This window comes from Ascaphus truei, chromosome 3, assembly GCF_040206685.1.
Source record: "Ascaphus truei isolate aAscTru1 chromosome 3, aAscTru1.hap1, whole genome shotgun sequence".
Classification (NCBI taxonomy): Eukaryota; Metazoa; Chordata; class Amphibia; order Anura; family Ascaphidae; genus Ascaphus; species Ascaphus truei.
The window spans coordinates 21,582,253-21,607,617 of record NC_134485.1 but is presented as its reverse complement, the minus strand read 5'-3'; the positions used below and the strand labels follow the sequence as shown (position 1 = coordinate 21,607,617).

General features: G+C 42.9%; 1 protein-coding gene across 3 annotated transcripts in view; it reads right to left on the bottom strand.

Annotated features, from left to right (window-relative positions):
• The window catches only part of BRWD1 (bromodomain and WD repeat domain containing 1), a 93,475-nt gene extending 68,832 nt beyond the window's left edge, over positions 1 to 24,643 (bottom strand). For 2 of the 3 annotated variants that reach the window (XM_075593736.1, XM_075593734.1), the window contains exons 1-15: positions 24,416 to 24,639; positions 22,457 to 22,515; positions 21,067 to 21,096; positions 14,930 to 14,989; positions 13,212 to 13,362; positions 11,510 to 11,608; positions 11,243 to 11,403; positions 8,927 to 9,148; positions 7,799 to 7,899; positions 7,617 to 7,687; positions 6,665 to 6,765; positions 6,332 to 6,372; positions 6,001 to 6,102; positions 1,786 to 1,936; positions 1,289 to 1,423 (exon numbers count right to left, since the gene is read on the bottom strand). In XM_075593736.1, coding sequence (XP_075449851.1) covers positions 1,289 to 1,423; positions 1,786 to 1,936; positions 6,001 to 6,102; positions 6,332 to 6,372; positions 6,665 to 6,765; positions 7,617 to 7,687; positions 7,799 to 7,899; positions 8,927 to 9,148; positions 11,243 to 11,403; positions 11,510 to 11,608; positions 13,212 to 13,362; positions 14,930 to 14,989; positions 21,067 to 21,096; positions 22,457 to 22,515; positions 24,416 to 24,464 — 1,533 coding nt within the window. In that variant the 5' untranslated portion in view covers positions 24,465 to 24,639. Of the gene's footprint in view, positions 1 to 1,288; positions 1,424 to 1,785; positions 1,937 to 6,000; positions 6,103 to 6,331; positions 6,373 to 6,664; positions 6,766 to 7,616; positions 7,688 to 7,798; positions 7,900 to 8,926; positions 9,149 to 11,242; positions 11,404 to 11,509; positions 11,609 to 13,211; positions 13,363 to 14,929; positions 14,990 to 21,066; positions 21,097 to 22,456; positions 22,516 to 24,415 lie in introns of all 3 variants that reach the window. The other variant, XM_075593737.1, reaches the window with a different exon arrangement.
• Between the last annotated feature and the right edge of the window lie 722 nt (positions 24,644 to 25,365).

The window sequence follows — 25,365 nt, the reverse complement described above, 5'->3', positions numbered from 1 at the left end:
AATTATTTATAAAAAAAGAGTGACTATCTAGGAACTCACCTAAAAGTTTTGGGCAGCGACCCTTTATTCAGTTTCTATACTCAATCTGTGCAAACTAGCAATCTCTATAGTCTTTAGAAATGCTTCACAATGTCAGGTACCACTAGATGGTATTGCCCCTTTAAGACGTTGGTGGGGTACGCATGTCTTGGCGCATGTGACGTCAGAGGGTCATTGCAGCTTTAAGGGGATGAGAAGGTGCGCTGCTGTTTCTCTGCTTCCTGCTCACAGTGGGATCCAGCGTGTCTTACTCTAGCCATGCGTTCCAATTTCCCTGCGTTCCCAGGCGCTTCTGCAGTGTTCTGCCCGGTCACAGGTCCTCTGGCTAGCCGTTCCAGACGGCACTTCAGCCGGACCTTCAGTGGGACAGAGGCTGACATCCCCTCCACCCCCCAGATTGAACTGCACCAACAGTCCTGCCGAGTCCCAACTTAAGGTAAACACTACTGCTATGCTGTAGGACAGGATAAAGACTGCCTCTGCAGGGAAAGGGTCTTATATACCAGTTCCCTGCAGAAGAGTTTCCTGTCCTACAAATGCTAAGACTGAGTTTATAGTGACGGCGACGCGACGGCAACGTCAGGCTGCGGTCACTGGAAAAATCAAATTGAGATGACTTCCATCGATCGCGACCAAGCCGCCGCGTCTACTATAAGCACACGCGACGGCGGTAATGCATGCATTTGTTTTCACGCGACGTCGCGTCGCTATCGCCTGTACTATAAGCGCAGCCTAAGGGAGGAGCTAATCCAAATTAGTACATTAGTACATGTGGGGACAGTAAAACGGATTTATAAAAGTCACTTCTCCCCAAAAAACATATTGGAGATAATGTATTAATCACAGTCAGCAGTTTATGGGGGGGAAAAAAATCTAAAAGAAAAACAAACAATTCAGTTGTGTGTCCAAACTTGCCAAAAACAGATGCTTTCACTTAAAATATTGATTTGTTTGGGAACAAATTTCATTATTGAAATGTTAGTATGATTTCACACGACTCCAGTTCTAGTTTGGCCAAACGTATTGCTATAGATTAATCAATTATTGTGTAATGCCAGAAAAAAGTACTGAAGAGCTTCTCATGGCCTTTAAACAATGATTAGATAGAAGAGAAGCTGCAGTACTATTGTGCATTCAAAGGTAATGTTTAGAATTGGAGCCCGGTGGTGCTTAAATAACCAACCCCTAATGTCGACACGCTGTTTTTATACTAGGATTGTCAGAGGGACTCATTTTTAATTGATCTTACCATGTTGAAGTAATGATTTGTTTTTGTCCCCTTTGTAACATCCCATATAAAGATGTTGCCATCGTGTCCGGCAGACAACATTATTCTGGAATCAAAGGGGTGATGCTCCAAAACAAATATTTCATCCTGGTGTCCCTGGAGCAAAATGAAACAGAACGTGAGGATACAGCTGGTAAACGAAGAAGGGGGTGTTACAGCCGGGATTACCGGTGCCATCAACCGGAAATGCTGGAAGTTCAATCAGCTGGACGGAAAACAAAACTGAAACGAGCAATAAATAATAAATAAATCCATGAACAATTATCCCAGCCAAGAATGCTGCTTCAAATTATTCTAGCATAAAAAAAAAAAAAAGAAGTTCAGAATAGCAATAGTCCTGCAGCAGATACCACCCGGCTCAAAGTGTGTGTAAGAAATAAAACGGCAAATCAGATTACATTGCGTTTTAATGCCTAGATTGCTCCCATTATCTATTGGTGCAAACAACCTCCACATACCTTCAGATTACGGAGCAACTCTCCGGTCTGGGAATCCCACACCTTGAGGAGGTGGTCAGTGACAGCGGTAACAACTACGGTATCTAAATGATCCCACGCAATCATTGTGACTTTTGGCTTCATGAATCTCTCTTCTTCAGAGCTTGGGGAACTGGCAAGAGAAGTGTGAGGGGGAAAAACAAAAACAAAATAAATGACCTTTTACTGTAAATACCAGCTGTAGGCAAACATTTTTCAAAAATACTTCTCAAAAAATAATGACATACAGTTTAAGAAGAATAAATTGACTCAGTGACCGAGGGCAAGCATCTAATGTATTGCCTCTGCGAAAATATGGGGTTAAAAAACGACGACCAGCTTTATAAGACAAAGCCAGAATCCCTACCGCTAGTATTAAAAAGGGTTGCAACAAAGACTCAATGTCAAGCTGGACTGTGGACTTCATTCTCCTCCTATGTCCATTTACCATTACGTTTACGGAGCATAAACCCTCTAACGCCAAATACTAGTTGGTTCAGGTGTCACATAAATATACAAGAGGAGTAATCAGTGCGCAACCATAAACAGTGCTGTGAAGGGTGTGAAACTGCACTAAAATAATAATATTAGTGATAACAAATATACAAAATTATACGTGAACTGGTGAAAGAGCGTCTGCAGCGGAATGAGGGGTGGCTCAACACCACCAGGAGCTAAAAGAGAGAAACAAAAAGAAAATAGCGCACAACGCTCAGTGAAGTAAATCAAGGATAAAAATGTATTAAATATCCAAGGATAGGTAATGTGCGTACATCAGGGAAATAGTAAAACAGCATTTCATGGGACAAGTTACCCATACACCACACCAACATGAAGATCTGGACAATCACGGATCATCAATCATCAGGCTCCACAGGTAAGGATAATCACAGGTCACCACAGTGATGAAGCTGGTCCACAGGTGGGGTGCGGTGAGGGCAGCAATCAAGTCCCAAATATCAAAGTCCCCCAAAGACAAGTCTCAGTCCATCTCTACCACGGCAAACTGACTCCATGTGTAGTTCTGGGGCTTCCGTCGGCGCTCAAGTGACGTCACTAAGGGGCATCGCGCCGAAATTTACGGATCCGCAAGGGGGAGCAGGGTGGAATGATAGGAGCTTAGGGGACTAGATGTAAACTCAGTATCCTGAATAAAAAGCTAATTCCAACATGTTTCAAGGCTCTAAATGCCTCTTCATCAGGGAATAAATGCAGTATTAAGCATTGGTAGTATATAACCCCCAACTTGTCCCAATTGGTCACATAATTAAGGTAACTCTCCAATCGGAGCTGGTGTGGGAGGGGATACACGAGCCATGCCAAACAATGATCATTTGAATTACAAAACTTTAATAAAAAAAGTTCAATAAAATACCACAGTAAGCACACGGGCTAAAATTATTACGCATATTATATACGCAATTGAAGCATATTGTATAAGCAATGGGATAGCTGGGAAAACAAAAAGATATTAGTAGGAAACACTTGTAATAATAATCCACAGAATATATATAAACAAATAAAAATTATAATAATTAAAATATATATATTGTGTAACCCAACTTATTTAAAAAATAATAAACTAAAAATCAAGCACAAGAAATAACGGATAATTTAATCAAAGCAATCTAAATGAACAAAGACAAATTAAAGAATCAATATAAAGACCAAATATCAATGTCTTCATTCAGACCTTTTGGCGTTACAGTATCTAACTTATGTATCCAAAATGTCTCTTGGACAGAGAGACATTTAACCCCGTCTCCACCTCTCCTACTAAGTGGAACAGACTGAATTCCTTTAAAGGTTAAAGATGAAGGGTCTTTATTATGGTGTAGAGCATAAAGTCGTGATAGATTATGTTTAAGATATCCATTTTTAATATTTCGGACATGTTCTTGAATGCGCACTTTTAAGTTACGTTTTGTGCGACCCATATATATAGCCTGAATCTTTTTTATTTTAGGTACCAGCATTTGTTCCCTATCAAGGTTCCTAACCCTAACAAGTTCTTTATCCAATTTATCATGCGCATAACCTCTATCTTTAAACTTTTGGAGAAGATCTTGAGCTTGCTTCTCAAAGTCTTCTTGCTTACTGCAATTCTTTTTAAGTCTAATTAGCTGTCCACCCAGAATATTATTTAATCCAAGTTTTTTTATGGTTACTTGATGCCAAAAAAAAATTGTTGGCATCAACTTCTTTGAAATAGGTTTTAGAGATGAACAAATGCTGGTACCTAAAATAAAATTAAAAAAAAGATTCAGGCTCCTGGAGATGGCCGTTTGATTGACATTGCGTTTGTCACAAATTTTAATTCCATGACTAACAAAATAGAAAACCTTTTTAAAAAACACTGGGGGATTCTGCGCAGTGATCCCATTTTGGGATCACATATTGCGCAGAACCCCAAATTTATCTATCGGAAGTCCAGCAATTTAAAAGATATTTTGGCCCCAAGTGACATAGGGAATAGTATAAATTCCAGATAGAAATATGAATAACATCTGGTTGCAAAATTATCCTGTAGGTAACTACAGTTGCGGAAAATGTTCTGTTTGTAGGTTTCTCCACCCAATAAAGAAATCTTTTAAATCCAATTATACAAATGAAAAATTTGATATTAAGGATTTCATCTATTGTAACTCAGATCACATAGTGTATCTGATTGAATGCCCTTGCGGCTCACAATATGTGGGTCGCACAAAAGTAACTTAAAAGTGCGCATTCAAGAACATGTCCGAAATATTAAAAATGAATATCTTAAACATAATCTATCACGACATTATGCTCTACACCATAATAAAGACCCTTCATCTTTAACCTTTAAAGGAATTCAGTCTGTTCCACTTAGTAGGAGAGGTGGAGACAGGGTTAAATGTCTCTGTCCAAGAGACATTTTGGATACATAAGTTAGATACTTTAACGCCAAAAGGTCTGAATGAAGACATTGATATTTGGTCTTTATATTGATTCTTTAATTCGTCTTTGTTCATTTAGATTGATTTGATTAAATTATCCGTTATTTCTTGTGCTTGATTTTTAGTTTATTATTTTTTAAATAAGCTGGGTTACACAATATATATATTTAAATTATTATAATTTTTATTTGTTTGTTTATATATATATATTCTGTGGATTATTACTACAAGTGTTTCCTACTAATAATATCTTTTTTGTTTTTCTAGCTATCACATTGCTTATACAATATGCTTAAATTGCTTATATAATATGCATAATAATTTTAGCCCGTGTGCTTACTGATGTATTTTATTGAAGTTTTTTTTATTAAAGATTTGTAATTCAAATGATCATTGTTTGGCATGGCTCGTGTATCCCCTCCCACACCAGCTCCGATTGGAGACTTACCTTAATTATGTGACCAATCGGGACAGGTTGGGGGGTATATACCACCAATGCTTAATACTGCATTTATTCCCTGATGAAGAGGCATTTAGAGCCTTGAAACATGTTGGAATTAGCTTTTTATTCAGGATACTGAGTTTACATCTAGTCCCCTAAGCTCCTATCATTCCACCCCTGCTCCCCCTTGCGGATCCGTAAATTTCGGCGCGACGCCCCTTAGTGACGTCACTTGAGCGCCGACGGAAGCCCCAGAACTACACTTGGAGTCACTTTGCCGTGGTAGAGATGGACTGAGACTTGTCTTTGGGGGACTTTGATATTTGGGACTTGATTACTGCCCTCACCGCACCCCACCTGTGGACCAGCTTCATCACTGTGGTGACCTATGATTATACTTACCTGTGGAGCCTGATGACTGATTGATCCGTGATTGTCCAGATCTTCATGTTGGTGTGGTGTATGGGTAACTTGTCCCATGAAATGCTGTTTTACTATTTCCCTGATGTACGCACATTACCTATCCTTGGATATTTAATACATTTTTATCCTTGATTTACTTCACTATGAGCGTTGTGCGCTGTTTTCTTTTTGTTTCTCTGTCACAGAAATATGGCTGGGGTATCCAAATAGTGCTACCAACTTAAACACCGCTTTAAACTGTTAGGAATCACACTAAAGATATCATGTTTTATAGTGTGACTTAAGTCAGCAAGGATTTTGGATTATATTTTTTGTTTTTGGGATATTTACAAAACTGTTTCTAACAGTTATTTTGCTTGTTTTTTTTTTCATGTAAAATGTAATAGAATGTTAGCACAGAAATATTCTTACCTTTTATCCAGTTTAGCGGCCATATCCAGCAAAATGCTTTTCCACTCTTGCTGTTTGAATTGCCAGATTCGAGCAGTTCCATCTCTGCTCCCACTTATAAATCTTTAAACACAAATTACAAATATAGTTCATGAAACTAAAAGTTCATATTGATTTACACGTTGTACTTGTACATTAACACTGTAGCTTCCTAATGGGCCTGTGACACTTTGCAGACTAATCTAGCTAAATGACTTTTAACTGGCTACATTTAAAACTCTGAAAACTGCATCCTAACAAATCTGTTTTCATGCAAAGAAAAATAACCACATAGTTCTATGGGCCAACATACCTTTCTCCGTTGTTTGAGAACTGAATACTGTCAACTTTATCCTGAAAATTGGAAGATAGAAAACTATTCAAGTTTCATACGTTTGAAGAAAAAAAAAAAAAAAAAAAAAGTTTGCAAATAAAATGTTGCAAGTCACTGCTTTGACATCTTACCTGAAGGGTATGTGCACATTTATTTAAAAATGCAAACAAACAATTCCAACACCTGCATTATTCATGTATATTTTCATTTGTACAGCTTGCACACTACTATGAGAGATATTAGAATCCAGCGAATAATGTAAACATTAAGAATAAAGAAATGAAGGAACTATAGGAGACGGCCTATACTCACGGTGTGACCTTCCAGTTCTGACATTTTCTCTGGGGTTTCATAGCCAAAATAATACAGCCTAATGGTGTGATCAGTGCTGCCTGTTGCCAAGAACATGCCACCTACAGGAATCAAAGACACATAATTAAACAAAGCACAGTTTGAAAACCAGCATCTTTATTCTTTACACAGAGTGAAACGGCTTGCAGTTTGCATGCCGTCTTTACTTTTGAGGAAGATCTGGACTCTTAACAACAACTTTACAACTGTGAGAACTTTACTTTCTAAAAGCTGTGATTATTTGTACTCTTCCTATCCTCCAGTACCTGGGAGGTCTCTCCTCCTGTATCTCACTATGCCCTCCTTATTGCATTTTCTGTTTACTGTTTTCTCACTCCTTGGTGAATGTCCCTGTTCTCTCCAACTTTCCCACTCCCCACTGCACCATTATTTATACACCTCTCTCCCAACAACCCTCAATAAAAATCACCCCCACAAATCCTCTATTCACACCCTCAATCTACTCCTTTCTGCTGCTGGGGATCTCCCCTAAGCCTGAAGCCAGACATACACACCTGATCTCACCCACGCCTCCCTGCCATCTCTTCCCCTGTAAATGGCGTAAACCTTTTTTCATTTAACACTGACTAACCTGAAAACGCGCCCCACAAATCAAGCATCACAATAGCCTGCACTCATGGCTATTGTCCCACAGTCACTTCTACCACCCATTGTGGCCAAGCACACCCATCTAAAGCACTTATTCCCTCACCTGCTGTCTCTGTAAGTTTCCCCTCAGACCTCTTAGCTTGTAAGCTCTTCGGGGCAGGGATTTCCTTTCCCATTGTATGATTTTGCTGCACTTGTTGTATTATTATAATTCCCTGTACTGTATTCTTTGTGAAGCGCTGAGTACCTGTACACCTTTTGGCGCTATATAAATAAAGACATACATACATACATACATACTTACCAACACTAAACGAACAACAGAGCATTTGAACTCCAGGTCTAGATCTTTCTATAAACTTCAGAGGACGGTTGCTATATATTAAAAAAATAAATAGAAATGAAGTTCATTTGAGTGAAATCTAGAAAACTAAAAATGTAAAACAGAAAATATTTAAATAAAAAAAAAAGGGAATGAACACATACTTGAATTTCATGGTCTCCACATCCCATTGCCAGAAGCAAACAGTTGCGTCTGCTCCAGTAGAGACCAGGTACCTCACAGAACCTTTGACCAGTGGACTAAACTGGAAAACATTGTATTTTTAGAGTTACTTAAATACAACCATTTCCATTTAGAAAAATGTATAAACTACAAAAATGTAAGTAAATTAACTAAACAAGATTAAACCTCCCCCGCTACTAATCAACTCAATAATAAACTCCTTCGCTGTCAAAGGTACCCCGGCCATAATTGACTGCAAAGTGTTATGTTGCTATGGACAGGCAGCTAGCAGATTACAGAAGCTTTGTAGAAGTTTGTAAATACTAAGAGAGCACCGACAGTGCAATAGCGAACTTTAATCATGTTATCATTGTGTGTTTTACCCTGTTCATCCTAACTTGTAATTACAGGACAGGTGTTTGTTAATAAAAACTTCTCTGAAAAAGGAGTATAATTGTGGGTAAATTAGCCAAATGTTAATATAATTCGAGTCCATACAACATTTCGAGTAAACAGTTGTGAATAAATAGACAACGGAACATTATAAAACATTAACAATCATTTCCAAATCATTCCTTTATTTTCAGTTCATTGAAGGTAATAAATGAATTACATACTACTTTGTAGATGAGCCAGCCCATTCATTTTAAGATATGTAAACTTTATTGCTTGACAACACGAATTCACTGAATTAAATACACCTATTCTGCCCTCGTACAAACACAGCTACAGAATTTGACTATGCACGGCTGTCAGATCCTCTGACTCCCTGCTAGCCATCAGCGTGGTCGGTTGTCAAGGCAACCAGTGATTACAGAAGGAGCCATTCTGCAGGGGCATCAGCTACCCAGGAAGCCGCTAGTCGGCGAAACGCGCGTCGTCTACCGCCTGAAACGTGATGCATCACAATTGACGTTGTGTGGGAGGGAGGGGGAGAATACTGTGAGGAGTTGGGAGAGTTGTGTGGGAGGGGAATTGTATGGGAGAACAATGGGGGGGGGGGGGGGGAAAAAACCAGGTAGCCGAACAGAAGGCAGTTACACAAGACAAGAGGCTAGGAGTCACTGTACACATTGTCTAATGTAACAAGCAATATAAAGAATGCTTACTAGCAATGAGTTAATAGAACCAGAGTGTCCCTGGAGCACTGCAACTGGTGCACATGTTCGGAGGCACCATACTCTGATGATCTTATCGCAGCTTCCAGCAGCAATCAGGGTGTTCTCATAGTTCACAGTCATGTCTGATATCTCTGCTGAATGACCCCTTAAGGTGGCCAGCAACCGCCCATCGTGTATTGACCAGATCTTCACAAGGCAGTCATCCGAGCCCTATGAATATTAGTAAATAGAATTCCCTGGTCACAAAAAATTGGTACACAGTCTTAAATTGGTGACAGAAGTTATCCAGCCTACTTGAGCCTCTGTTTTTAAATACCTGCTTCCCAATCAAGGTTTCCACACATTTGTTGATTTTTATTTTATTTTTACACAGACATCTGGTGTATTTTACAACTTTCCTACTTGCTAACAGACTATTTCCCTATTCCAATTGGACATACTGTATACAAGCTCAAAACCTAGTCCCACAGTATTCTATTTGTATATATTTATTGTGTCAATTGGAGTGCTACTGGGAAAGTCACCTCAAATATACAACAGTAAACAAAGAAGCCCCAATACACATCTAATAGGACACATTATTTGATTCATTTACATATGTTTTTTTCTTCTCATGTGTGTCATTTAGTTTAATCTTTTGGCCAAAACATGTTAAGCTGCAACCGGGTCAAGAAAGACCCTTTCAGCAGGTTCCTACACTACCAATGTTATACGTGTCTTGCATTTCTTTCACTTTTTAGAGAAAAGAGAAAACAAAGCTATGATATAAATAGCATGGGATGTGTGAGATGTACAGTATGCGGTATCCAAGGGGTTAAAATTTAGAAGCACTATATGGGCTGCGTGAGCTAAAAAGCAGTTAAAACTGGTTAAAAGCAAAAAAAAATAAAAAAAATACAGATGTGCCCTAAGAAATGGTGAAAAATATTCCAAATTAATATATAGATCTATATCCTTCCCAAGCTCATTGCGGTACCTGCTGAGTGGGTCTAAGTGGACCTGGTTGCAGCTCAACATGTTTTGGCCAAAAGATTGAACTAAATAACCCATAAAGGTGAGAAGAAATAAAACATTGAAATGAATCAAATAATGTGTCGTATTGGATGTGCATTGGGGCTGCTTTGTTTACTGTTGTATACTTGCCTATTGCAGATGGATTGTAATCAACGTTACCACTGACTTATTTTACTGTTGTACAAGGAAATACATAAAGCAATACAATTGAACTCTCAGAAAACAGATTAGGGAAGTACACTGTGGCTGTGCGTAACCACCAACTGCCAATGCAAAAGCCTGCACCGCATTCAGTGAAGTGCGTCTTTGCAGATGACACAAACATTAAGGAGCATACCCCTGCCTAGGTTTTGATGTAGGAGGTCTCTGCTCAACAGCCAGCGCCTGTTCCATGTAAACCTCTGCAAGGAAGGACGTGTGGCTCATGCAGGAAGTTAGATTACAAGCACCCCGGGACAGAGACTCATTCGCCGGGATTCACTTATCGCCAACGTAGGGTATCGCACTCGTATCCGGTGCCAACGGCCATTGACTTGACTGGCAGTTAAGGCCAGATCGGTGCACAATACTCTGCATCGGAGCTCAGTGAAGCCGCCCCAATAAGTCTTCATTAGCTGGTGGTGTTCATTGCGGCATTCACTTGAAGAACTATATAGGACTCAGGAATACACTTTCAACTCTACTCTATTTTTTTTATAGCGTTTTATTTTAGTACTGAAACCCCAACCCCTTTTCCATAATTCCTGTGTGGCATTTGATTTATTTTGATTGCCGATGTTGGATTGTGAATGATTGAAATACAGCATTTGGGCAAAAAGATTTGAACACTAGGCTAGACGGAAGCATTACCTACGGAGGAATCTCAACTCGCCACCTGAGCTCGATTTAACCAGCACCGCAATAGGAACAATGATTCTTTAATCACACATTAGCATACAGCAGTCTGTATTCAATGACCCATAGGATAGGTGAACGAATATCACATTATCTGGGCCACTGACAGACCATTTGCTGCTTACATGTGCACACTGCTGATCATTGACATACATTGTCTCATTGTCTGCATTACTGGGCCGATTGTTATTGCATGCTTTCCAGTTCCTGGGGTGTGCAACTTGCTTGGTGCATCGGTGCACATATCCGGAAACAGGTGCAGAGATAAAACAGGTCTTCTGCATACATGGGGGGGGGGGGGGGGGGAAACCTGGTATCACTAGATGAAAGTTTAGATTAATGGAATTAACAGAAAGAGTAATTGCAGTGTCCCAAACAAGGTCAGTATCTACTCACGGTAAAAATTCTGTGACCTGTGCGGTCAAATGCAACACAGTAAACAGAAGAGAGGTGGCCAAGGATCCGCTTGTGCATCTTCATTTGCTGATACATGTTTCCATGAAATGCAGAAGTAAAGCGGACACAGCCTGTTAAGTGTTTCCCACGATGCACCTCCACTATAATGCACAAAATGTGAAAATTCAGAAAGCATCACACCTATACATTATGCATGCTATTCAAGAACACACAGTACAATTCCTAATTTGAGGAGGACTTCCATACCAACGTTTGGGGGCCCTCTGTAATTAACCGGCATTTCAGGTGGTCTCCCTCGGTGAAGAGCAGCAAACGTTGGCCTCTTCCATCCAACATTCCTGCAATCTGAACAAGTTACATTTCATTAGATACGTACGTACTGCATCTAACAAGTTTTATACAAAAAGTTATATTCCCCTAAAGATTAATTCACACGCGTCAACAATTACAGTATGTATCAAAATATTATTACCAAACACTTTGTTTTCATTTAATCCCAATTAATTGCAAGATCTCAGCAATAGGGAAAACAGTAACCTGATCACAATATTGTATTGGTGGTGCAGTATAGTAGTACTGTATATAGATGTATTCCTCAGTAACATGCAACTCTAAAGCTAAGTGAAGCATCAAGTTAAATAATGTGACGTGCACAACTGTTACTAGGACATTTTTTATTACACAGCCACCAGCCTCGGATTTAATAAACACTCTACAAGCCATAAGGAGTCATAGTGGTCTTTTAAAGATGTATATAATGCATTACATTTCTTGTTTAATTCTGAAAACTCTTACATGATCTCGGTAAATATATCTATAGATCGATATTTGTACACACACACCCCCCCCCCCCCATGAGCAGCAGCTCCCAACTTTATTTTTATGTTGTGCACTCCCTGCTAGCAAATATTTGTTAATCAAATCCCTAATTAATCTTATTGCCTACTCATACTGCTGCGGCCAAGTTTATTCGAGCATTTGCCCGTTCTTGGCCGCAGCAGTAGCCTGGCGCGCGCCCGAGAGTGACGGGCGCGCGCCGAAGCAGCGGAAGAGCGCCCTCCGATCGGGGCGCTCTCCCTACCGCTGCCGGGTCCGCCGGGTCCCCCGGAACCCCCTGCCGCTGTCCCGCGATCGCGGGACACCAGGGCTCCCTCGGGGAGCCCCTGGACGCGCGTGCAGGGGGCGCACGCTCCCGAAGACGCGTGACCGCGCGTCATAGACGCGCAGCACGCCGAGGGGCGGCCACTAGCAAGCCGGGAAATCTCCCGGCTTGCGGATCTGGCCGCAGAGTGATAAAGCGTGTCGGTAGTGTACTACTGCTAAGAAAATGGTTTGATCGATCCCAGGCAGTAGAGTGTCCTGAGCTTGTGGTGGGAGGGAACATGCATGTGCAAAAATCGTGGGTGTTATAGCAATCAACCAATGCGGGAGCTTCCGAAGTTCCCCCCACAATGTCTTCTGCTGTGGATGCAAAGCATTTGGGGGGTAATTTTAAAAGCTCCTGCTATAATTTGCATCTATACCAGGGGTGCGCAAAGTGAGGGGGCAGGAGAATTTCCAGAGGGGGCGCGGATGCTACAGAGGTCCCGCGCTCTCCTTCAAGGCACTTAAAGTGCTGGGTGACCACGCGAGGCCTCTGCAGCATCTCCTACCTGATCTTCGGCAACACGTCGCCATGGTAACCGGTGTCAAATGACGCAGCGGGGCAATGTGACATCACATGACCTCGTGGCGTCATTTGACGTCGGAGCCTTGCAGGAGGGTGGGGCGCAGGGTCAAAACTTTGCGCATCCCTGATCTATACCACACCCACCACGATGAAGTTTGGGAATCGCTGCCCCTGAGAGAAAGAGATATCTGTACACATATACATATTACTACACACAAAAAACACCATACTATTTTAGTAAACACATACACATATACATGAGGAGAATCTGGAAATTACCTTTTTCTGTCCGTAGTAAAGACTGTCTCCCAGCACCAAGTAAAGAGCTGACTTTCGAAATGCTGGTTGGAATTTCTTTATCCAGAACAGGGCCCATACGCTGGCATATTTGTAGCAAATGGTTGGGAGCCACGTGTTTATTGGCAGAAACCTAGCATGGAACAATAATACACTATGACTATAATCTAAGAAGCAGAAGCCGATTGTTGCATTACATTACCAAAGGCTTTGACTATATACAATATTGATGAATTTATATCAGCATGAGTTCTTCATAATATACCAGGTTTGGAATGCATTTTTCAGAAGTACTTGGTATTGGAAACAATCCCTGCAAGCTATAACCCCAACAAACACACACGTCAAAAGGTGTGCTACTGGGCCTCACAAAATGTATATAACAAGACAAATGCCCAAATGCTACATCCAATATGACAAAACAAATACATAGTTAAATACTTAAATATTTGTATTGTCATAAGGGTCATTTACAGTATTAAAATCCTTTGGCCAAAGCCTGCAGCCACATCACAGCATGACCACTATGCAGGTCCTAATACTACCGGTGTATAAGACCTGCATGGTGGTCATGCCATGACGTGGCTGCAGGATTATAACTTTGGAGAGAGCCACTTTAACGTGTTTCGCACGTTCAGAAAGCATTTTGTCAAAGAGTACTCTTTGATAAAGTGCTTTGACAGCACGAAACGCGTTAGCTTGCTCTTATACGTGCCATTAAAATTCGGTGTGTTTAATACACCGGCAGTCCAGTTCAGTTTCGCTGCAGTGCATCAACAGACAACCATTTTTTCCTACAAGTGTATATATGCATGGTAAGCTATAGCTCATATATATATACACACACACACACACACACACACACAGTACAATACAAAATACAATCCTGCTGAATTTGGTTAAAATCAGTGCAGTTTTGAAAGGTCCAGTCAGCCATCTTGATTCAAAATGGTGTCCACTAACAAAAACCTGCTCGTTGTTTTCAGAAACAATCAAGCAAAATGTGGTTACGATATCTTAAGGTGTCCAAATGCATAATGAACAGAAACAACTTTCCAAAAAATATAGTAGATTGGTTCCATGCTGTGTGCATGGCTGATTTAAAAAAAATAAAAGCATCAATAGAAACAGATTTCAGAACTGTTTCTGCCCACAACCCCAATACCAGAAACCAAATGAAAACGCAATAGATTGAGGTGAAAGGATAGGCTGGCAATGCAAGATTTCTGTTACTCAGACAAATAAAAAAACGACAAATCAAATTAAAAGTCTTTCTTCTGACAGAAAGAAATGTCAGATGGTGGGAGGTGGGTGCAAGCTTGCAGTCGCTCAAGCTCTTTGTTCAAATGTGATACAATACGCTGGCCTGTTTGAAAGCAGGCACGAATAGTCCTAAAATCCAGATTTTTTTAATCGGTAAAGAAAACGAAATATTTGCCCTCTTACTAAAATGTGCTGATTGACGCCATTGTTCCTACAGACTAAACTGTATCCCCACTGGTATGAAAGGGAGATGGCTGTGTATAAGGTGTGTGACCCAAGCTAGCCTCCTTGCCTTACCTTGTATAAATGTAAACGCAACAAGTCAACAGCTGAACACAGAAAACCCACTGTGTGAAACATGACATTCCTATTACAGACACATGCAGTTTTGTTGCCTTATTTCAACTTCACAAACTGTAAAAAAATAAAAACCTCACCAATTCTTCATACGTTCTGGCATGTTCATTTCCCAGCCAATCCAATCTTTTAGGAAGAAGCTAAAACAGAGTAAATAAAGGGTTTCAAAGAAAGTATTTGCTGCAGATCTCTAGAGCACAAAGCGTTAAAAGGGCACTCCCTCTAAGGATGAACTAAATTAACTAAAGGCAATGGCATGTTTGAATGGTTAAATGTAGCAGACTGACACCTTCAAATAATTGAACAAGTATAAGCAACTTAAGACGTTTATAAAATGCCCGAGACCGTATGCGTGTCTGTACCATTATCTTACTGGTTATCAAAGTGGCCTGTACCTGCTTGTCTCATATACATACAGTATATACAGGAATCCCTCAATATATATGGAAATATGTTCCTGATTTTCCTATTGACTTCCATTATATAACGAGCTGCGTTTGTCCTGGAACAGGATTGCATATTTTCTCTGCTCTCACACTGCGAGCTCTCCCCAGGGAAGTTGCATATTTTTTTCCCTGCTCTGAAGCAGCCAGAGAGCTGTGTATATTGCAACATTATAGTTACAAATAGTACCCGTCACACAAGCTATTAGCCAGTTGCCATGGCAACCCCCCCCCCCACCCCCCAATGCTCATATTTGAGATTGGTTTAGTCCTCTCCCCCTGCTTTATCTGCACATTGCTATGCCCCTTAGCCTGTTCCTATCTGACAGGAAAGTGTGCTCCCTCTTTTTCAACAAGCAGCCAAAGTGAGTAGACATTTCTTCCTCTGCTCCCTCAGAAAAGGAAATCCTTTTTACCTTCCCCTCAGAGAAGCACTCCCCATAGCAGAACACCTTCCTCTCATAGGTTATTCTCCTGACAAGAGAGATCTGCTAGCACAATCCACATATAGAACTTTTACACTTCTGTTAACTCCCTCAATAAAGTTGAAGAAAATAGAAGGACTTTGTGTGCTTTAAAAAGGGGACGAGTTAAGCTACATGGACTTACTCACGTGCTACATATGAGCCTGTGTCCAGAATAGTAAAAAGGATACCTTGTGCTTAGGGATCCAGCACAGAAAGCTCCAGTTTCAACAGCCTTTCTGGAAGATCAGATGCTGCACTACAGCTTCAAACAGCTACACAAGGCAAACGGCTTTATACAGCTACACAAAGCAAACGGCTTTATACAGCTACACAAAGCAAACGGCTTTATACAGCTACACATAGCAAACGGCTTTAGGCCGCGCTTATAGTGCCGGCGACGTCGGGGGAAAACAATTTCATTGCCGCCGCCGCGTGGGCTTATAGTGCGCGCAACGGCGACAATGCGACGGAGCAAAAACTGGTTGCCGGCAAAATTTGATTTTTCAAGGGCTGTCGCCTCATGGGACGGCCCTTGAACCATTCAAATGGCCGGAAACCCGTGCAGCCGTCGCCCTGCGAAATATAACTTTCGCCGGTGGCGACGGGTGACGTCACCCGTCGTGTCGCGTCACTATAGGCGCGGCCTTATACAGCTACACAGAAGCTGCAGCACTGCTATACAGATAAGTGCATTATACACATCACTATCACTCTCCTATCCTGCCTGAGTCCACCCTCTGCACAGCTACACAGTGAGGTACAGTCATCACACCCACCCCTGCGCACGTCCCCAAGGCTAGGTCTACCAAGGTCCATGCCACCGGACATCCGCCAGAACACGGGTCAGAGCCACGGACACGACCGCTGCAGGACACCGACAGGCACCATCTGAGACAGTCATCCATCTCTGACGCAGGTAACATACCGCACGCCACACGCACTGACAAAAGGCTTACATACACCTGCAGCATAGCAGAACTCAGACCCTCACCAGACACCACGCATAACAACTCAGACGCTGAGACCGCTACACAACAGCAACAGACGCAAGAAGGCTCCATGCCTAAGCGGACAGTTACACTTACACAAAAGGCCCCTGAAAAGTACGAAATTGACATTGACGCACACCGTAAAAAGTTAGAGAAGGCCTGGGAAAAAACTGGACTTGAAATGTGTAATGTTGCAATGATAAGCAGCTCGGGCAGGCAATAACTCAATTAAGGCGTAACCACTCGTGCTACCGAGTGCTGTCAGACACACAGATCACGCATCCAGGTATTCATTAAGGTCCGCGAAATCAGCACAATCTAACGCGTCCAGCACAAGCGCTAAGGCTACCAAGGCGTGAGCCACCGCAGAGGCTGCACGGGCTAGGGCTGTGTATGGTCGGAAAGAGACAGCCATAAGGGCAGAGAGAGCGCACGTAGAAGGAGCAGACAGCAGCCATTGCGCGTAGGAAAGCCGAATTGGACGCCGCCACCGCAGCCCAAGCCAAAATCTTGGAAGCAGCCGCGCGACAGGATGGCGGGGAGCGATCGTGCAGTCGGATAGCTTCAGAGGATCCAACCCAACGCACTGAAGACTATGAGAGGAGCCTCCCCAGTGTAAACATCTCTACACGATGAGGACATCACAGGTGCCAAAGACTTGCAAAATCCACGTGGAGAAGATGCTGTTTCTTCAAAGGCACACGGTACCTGGGACAGCCGCAATAGTGATCCACACGCCAGCACGCATACGGATGCACTACCACAGGTTCACAATACAGGTACACCCACACGGAGAAAAACAGCTCCTCAGACTAACCAGCAGTCATCGCACACCCATACCAAGGAAGAGGCGACCACAAGGCCCCTCCCAGAAACCATATCAGAACGCGACCGACCACATCCTCCGCAAGATCAACACACCGATGCATCAGACATGGGCAAGTACATGATACGGCATGATACGGTACAAACAGGACTTACCAACTTCGACGACTATCCTGAGAATGACAGAATATGGAAGTCCACATTCAAGGACGCAATCCAGAGCCTGGGCTTCTCTGCAAGTGAAGAACTCAGCCTGCTAACCAAATGGCTGGGGAAAGAATCCGCAGAGCATGCATAGAGGCTAAGGGCAGCAAACATAAACCGCACCCAAGTAGGTCTTGACTTAGTATGGGAAAGGCTAGAGGAGTGCTATGGTAGCCACGAAGCAGTCGAAGATGCACTCTTCACGAGAGTCGACAACTTCCCCAGAATTACAGCCAAAGACTACTCAAAGTTACGGGAGCTCGGAGATCTGCTGCAGGAATTGGAGTATTCAAGAGCAGACCAATCTCTACTGGGTCTCAATGTCTTAAACTCTGCTCGGGGAGTGAAACCCATCTTGGAGAAGCTACCTTAGAACCTCAAAGAAAAATGGACTCCGCAAGGTTCAAAATACAAAAAGGGAGAAGCAAGTCGCCTTCCCTCCCTTCTCATTCTTCTTGAGCTTTATTCGCGAAGCAGCAAGAGCAAAAAATGATCCCAGCTTCATCCTAGGTACACCAACCGCACCCATTGCAAGCAACCTAAAGAATGAAGGACCGGTGACAAGATATGGAAGCACCAGAATGTCTATCTCGGTCCACAGGACAGTCTTCTGAAACATCTACACGTCCCAATCATTCTACCGTTCCAAGCAGGAAAACAGGGGATCCAAACAGGGAATGCCCCATACACAAGAAGCCACACCCACTTAACAAGTGTAATGGGTTTAGGATGAAGTCCATAGAGGAACGCAAGAACTTACTCGGAGAGTTTGCAGTTTGCTTCAGGTGCTGCACTTCCATAACACATCTAGCCAAAGACTGTAAAGAAGCCATCAAATGTGCAGTGTGTAACAGTGACAAGCATGTAACATCTCTACATCCAGAGGCGCTGACACTTCACCAACTCAACAACCCTTCCTCCACGGCAAAGCATGGCGGGGAGGAAGGAGAAGAGAAGTCAGCATCTGTCACATCCCAGTGCACCGAGGTTTGCTGAGGATGTGACCAAAGGTCCTGCTCCAAAATATGCCTTGTCGAAGTATACCCCCTGGGACAACCTGAGAGGGCTATTAGGATGTACGCAATCATCGATGATCAAAGCAACAGATTAGCGAAGTCAGATTTCTTTAGCTTGTTCAACACACAAGACAATGCCTCACCCTATACACTCAGAACCTGCGCAGGACTGACTGAGACAACAGGGAGGAGAGCAAACGGCTATACCATATGTTCAGTGGACGACAGAGTAAACCTCTCCCCACACTCAGAGTGTAATCACATGGAGGCAAACAGGAACGAGGTTCCCACACCAGGCGTGGCATGCCATCATCTACACCTTAGGGAAATAGCTGACTGCATCCCACCGGTAGAGCAAGATGCCAAGATTTTGCTACTGCTCGGCAGGGACATCTTGAGTGTGCACAAGATCCGTGAACAGCGCAACGGACCTCACAATGCCCCATTTGCTCAAAGACTTGACCTAGGATGGCTGATAGTGGGCAATTTATGCATTGGCAAAGGGCACAAACCAGACTATGTTGATGCCCGCAGAACAAATATAACGGAACGTGGACACACATCCCTCTCCAAACCATGTCTTGGCCACATCCAAGTGACAGGAAGGTCTAGCAAGGAAGAGAGACAAGGTAATTCCCCTGAGAACCACAAAAACATTGTCATATCAGGGGAATGTGACAATGGCCTAGGATGTTCAGTGATCCGGACGACAAAAGATGATGAGTCAACTTCACTAAGGGAAGAAAACAACCTGAAGGTGATCGACAAAGATCGCCCAAAATAAGAAAAACAAAAATCGGACAATCCTCCTGAGAGCAATGGCACATCCCAGACGCACAGCCATTTCTCACCACCAAATGCTTAGCGGCAAAGCAGCCAGCTGTCACGGCTGGCATCTACGCAAAGGTTGCATACTGTCAACAAAGTCACAGAGGCAAAAAAAAGACTGTTCTCCGACACGTTCAAAAAGAAACAGTTGCAGAGACTTTGGCAGAGACATTGTGGAGCACCCAGCCATCCTGGACCTGTGCGCCTACTTGGCCTCCCTTGCCAAAGGGATTTCATAGCCAGTGGTACCGGCCGGCACCACATTGTTATGTGAACGTGGACTTGATATTTTGTTATTGTATTTTATATGTTCCACATGTGTCAGATATAGTGGTATCTACTGATACCAGACAGGGGGTGTCCTGGAACAGGATTGCTTATTTCTCTGTATTTTTCCTGCTCTCAGGCTGCCAGCCCTCCCCAGCTAAAGTTACATGTTTTTCCTTGCTCTGAAGCAGCCAGAGCTGTGTATATTGCAACATAGTTCTTACAAGTAATTCCCTTTTACACAGCCTCTAGTCAATTGCCCTGGCAACTCCTTTCCCCCTGCTTTATCTGCATATTGCTATGCCCCTTAGCCTGTTTCTTTCCAACAGAAAAGTGTGCTTTCTTTCCAACAAGCAGCCAAAGTGAGTAGACACTTCTTCCACTGCTCCCTCAGAAAGGGAAATCCTTTTTACCTTCCCCTCAGAGAAGCACTCCTCATAGCAGAACTCCTTCCTCTCATAGGTTATTCTCCTGACAAGGGACATCTGCTATCTACTGTCTTTGTGATCACACCGTCTGTCAGTCCTTGTTAGTCTATTGTTGGTCTAGTACAGGGGTAGCAAATTCCACTCTTCAAGAGCTATGGAGAGGTCAGGTTTTCAGGATATCCCTGCTTCAGCATAGGTAGCTCAATCAGTGGCTCAGTCAAAGACTGAGCCACTTGTACTGAAGCAGGGATATCCTGAAAACTGACTTGAGGCCTGGAATCAGCTACCCCTGTACTAGTAAATATGAAGTCATTATTAGTGAAACAGATACAGAAGTTGCTGACGTGCATCATTTCAGCAGACCCAGAGAAAAGAGAAACATTTATCCTTGACAATGCAAATAAGTACTGTAAAAGGATTCATTAAACTGTGATTTATCTTTTCTAGGGCAGCAGATTACACTGGGAAAAAAAATTCTCCAGATTTGCTTTGACCTGCTGTGTGGGACACCACCTTTAATAAGCGGGTAACATAAGCAGGGACAGTGGAACAATGTCAATGGGAAGGGTAGGGAAGTCTCAAGTGGGGGGGGAAAGGCCAACATAATGTAAGGACACAGCAAACAACGGGAGTTTCACATGTAAGCTACGAGCAGCGATTCATTTTACCCAGGACTTGCGTTAGTCTCTTTATTAACTTGTATAGGTCAGCATGTTGTAATGCCCAGTGAAATATATGTACACTACATACCTGGTATTCATCCAGCTCCTGCACCAGCACCTACACAACACACAAGAAAAGGAGCTCTTGTTTAAACAAAAAGGGTAATATCACATCCCAAGCACAATCAAAACAACATTATTATCTGTTCCCTGCCAGAAGTACCTGAACAAAACAGACAGCTACAGTCTCCTAGGCCCGTGACAGTGACTTACTTGGGAATTATATTTTAAATAGGGAGACAACACTGATATTAAAAGGAGCACATATTGGTTCTTTAGAGATATACATACACACAAGCAGAGATGGATCCCAATTTGCATTATTCAATAGGTAATATCACCCAAGTCTGTATGCATAAAAAGTGAAAAATCACATCTCCGGGCTGGAAAAGGGGATATAATATGCAAATGATACTTGTATGTGACATTGTCTAATTTATACATATTATTGCTCCTTTGCCCACTGCTCCATACACCAACAAATACTCACTCTGCCATGAACAATCCAGAGATTGAAAGCAACTAAAAATATGAATCTGTTTGAAATCAAGAAAATCACCAAATAAAAAGATTTTAGACAGTTACAGATCTGACAAGACTCCCAACTCCTGAAAACTGAACAAGTATTTAATCATATCCATTAAAGTAAAGCCTATGTTTAGGTTCCATTGCCTTTTCTACATCCTTGCTAGATTTCATTGGGAACAAAGCACTGCTATTGTTTGGGATTATGCTTTTCTATGCCACACCAACGCTTCCTGAAAGCAGGATGCAACCTTCTTAAAATATAGTCCCAACATGTTGGGAAAATATTTCTACACGAATGGCGCCGCGTTTAAGATAATCTGCAACGACAGGTTTGTGCTAATGAAACTGAGCACTTCGGCCTCTCCAAGGCCTCGCTCAGACAGGCTGCTGCACGGACGTGCGTCCGCGAGCCTCTGTCTGATGGGCGATGTGTGAACATCCGCAGCAGACAGAATGACGCGATTGGGTTGTAACCTAAGAGAAAAAAAAAACAAGTGTGTGTTTCTGATTGGCTGGAGAAGTGCACGTGACGCGGCTGTTGCTTGAAATTTCAACTTCAGTTGAAAGCTTGAGCTACAGCCGCGACAACGCTGCACTTCTCTGCCTTGGGCCGTTTTCTGTTTGACAACTCCCACAGAACACAGCGAATGAGTGTCGAACGTGCGCTCGCACGTCGCATCGCGTTCTGCCTGAGCTCAGCCTAACACACTGGGGTGTATTCACTAAACTGCGATAGTGTTAAACAGGGTGTCAAGTATCACACAGACATTCCCATTATGTATGGATATCCGTCTATGCATTCTTTCACAATATACTTAAAAAGGTGCAGCCGGCCTCACGTATGAATTCACTGTTGGATTTCATCAGCGGGTAAGTATCGCAACACTCACCTCAGCAGATTTACGACAGCGTCCAGACGAAAGGAAACGAGCGATTAAGAAATACAGCTCTAAAAAATAATAAAACATACAAATAGGATCAGAGTAGGAAGGTACAGTGGAGGAAGTGATTGTGTCAGAGATTATAAGCCTTTGATGACACTTCCTGATTGTTTACATTTTGTTGCTGTGTTTTTGGTGCACGGACGAGAGATTTGACGGCGCATCTTGTCTCGTCACCCCAAAAACACAGCAACAAAAGTTGACCAGTTTTGAGCAGACACTTCAGGGGTTTTGGAAAGTAGAGAGGTTACTCCAGGAAGAGGTTGTTTTTTGTTGACACTAGCAATCTATTATAACTCACTCCTTTAGTACTGAGCTGGTGTGTTTAAATCAGATTCACAAACTGAACTCAGCCCCTGGACAGCAGCAATTTAGTCTCCACACATACTGTACACACATTTTATATATTTAAGCTGAGCGAGCAATAAAATAAATGTTTAAAGAGAGGAGGAATGAGATACACACCGCTCTTAACTTCTTGCAACAAATAAACACATTTATGCGTGCGGCTACATTCGCGCATAACAATGGTACCTTGTACGCCTACACGTGCATCCATGTATGGGTGTGGGACTATGTGCCTACACAAGCACTCATGTATGCTTGTGGAGCGCTACCACACGCACCCAGGTATGCTTGTGCACCGTGTATACACGCACGCACCCATTTATGTGTGCATCTATTCACGCACACGCACCCATGTATGCTTGTGCACCTATACGTGCACATGTATGCTTGTGCACCTACACACGCACGCACCCATGTATGCGTGTGGGCCTGTACACACGCATGCGCATCCATGTACGTCACTCTACATACATTTCTGCGTGTGCACATATCCGCATTTATACATTTCTTAGTGTGCATATTATGTAAGTGTGTAGGCGCATATCGGCTTACTGTATATACATTACTTTAGTATGCATATTTATATAGATTATATAAGTGTGTATGCGCATATCTACATATCCATATCTGCATACGGTACATACATTAGTATGCATATATGTAGATTATAGAAGTGTATTTATGTATACATTATATTTTATATATAATATATATATATATTATATAAAAAAAATATATAAAAAAATAGTATATATATATATTGCATCTCTATTTTTTTTTTTTTTAAGTTATCCTTTTTATACCCGTTTTCTGGCATAAACAACTCAGCTTCACATGTTTTGGTTCCTCCTCCAGAGTATACAATAATAATGTGGAGCCTGTCAGGTAGGAGGGCTGAGTGAGCGTGTGGCTGCAGTGACACTCAGTGAGTGCTGCTGCAGTGAGTGACTCAGTGAGTGAGCATGGCTGCAGTGAGTTACTCAGTGAGTGACTCAGTGAGTGAGCATGGCTGCAGTGAGTGACTCAGTGAGTGAGCCCTGCAGTGAGTGACAATGAGTGAATGAGTGACTCAGTGAGTGTGGCTGCAGTGAGTGACACTCAGTGAGTGTGGCTGCGGTGAGTGACACTCAGTGAGTGAGGCTGCGGTGAGTGACACTCAGTGAGTGCGGCTGCGGTGAGTGACACTCAGTGAGTGAGGCTGCGGTGAGTGACACTCATTGAGTGAGGCTGCGGTGAGTGACACTCCGTGAGTGAGTGCAGTCTGGATGCCGTAAGGGACACTCAGTGAGTGAGTGCTGCCTGGATGCGGTGAGTGACACTCAGTGAGTGCAGCCTGGATGCAGTGAGTGAGTGCAGCCTGGATGCCGTGAGTGACACTCAGTGAGTGTGGCTGCAGTGAGTGACTCAGTGAGTACGGTCTGCAGTGAGTGAGCCTGGCTGCAGTGAGTGGCACTCAATGAGTGAGCCTGGCTGCAGTGAGTGACACTCAGTGAGTGAGCCTGGCTGCAGTGAGTGACACTCAGTGAGTGAGTGCGGCTGCAGCAGCTGAGAGAAAGTTACCTGATTCCACCAGCGGCACAGAGCAGCGGTGCCCCGGCGGGGCGGCCATGCCGGCAGTGTGCACTCCGGCTGTGCTGTATGGGGGGGGGGTGTAGGTGTGTGTGCACTCTGTGTGTGTATGTGTGGCCTCTGTGCGGCCTCCTCACATCCCGCTCTCTCGCTCTCGCTTTCCTCCTCCCCTTCCGCGCGCGCGCTCTCTCTCCCTCTCGCGCACTCTGTTTCGCGCTCACCGGCTACACCCGCGCACGCGCGCGACGCATCCGCGAGCCTTCAAGACACGGTGACGGAAAATAGTCCCTGCTGCTCCCGCTCGAATACACACCCTCCCCACAAACCGAATACGACAACAAAAAAAACGCATTTACGCGCGATTTATTATTTTGTTAACTCGTGTTTATAATGGAGGGAATGCGGTTTTTTTTTTTTGTTTTTTTTTTTAATTGGCGTGCGAAGCCGGTTGCTGTATTCATGCGCGCGAAGTGAAGCGCCCGCCCCATTGTGACGTAGGGGCGCGTGCCACAATGGGGGCAGTGACGTTTCAGGGAGAGGCTTCCAGCTGGGGGACAGTGGCTGCAGTTACCAGTTATTATTATGGACCAGGCATTGTGATAAATAACAGCACTTACATTAGTTGTTGTTGTTTCGTTTTATTATCATTTGAAAGAAAAAGAATGAATAAGTAAATATATATATTTGTTTTTAAAGCTGAATTGAGCCCTTTTAGTTACTGAGTGTAATAACGTGCACAGCTTACTGAATGTAATGGTGATGTTGATATATTTGACACAATAATTGCATTGTTTAAATGAACTGACAAACACACAAATGCTTATCGCTCACCTTAACTATTCAATGTAGAGCGTAATATGGCTCATGGTGCATAGGGTAAAAAATTAGTGGATACATAAATCCAGAGGGGGGTTTTAAGCCCCCAGTGGAGCAAGAAACCC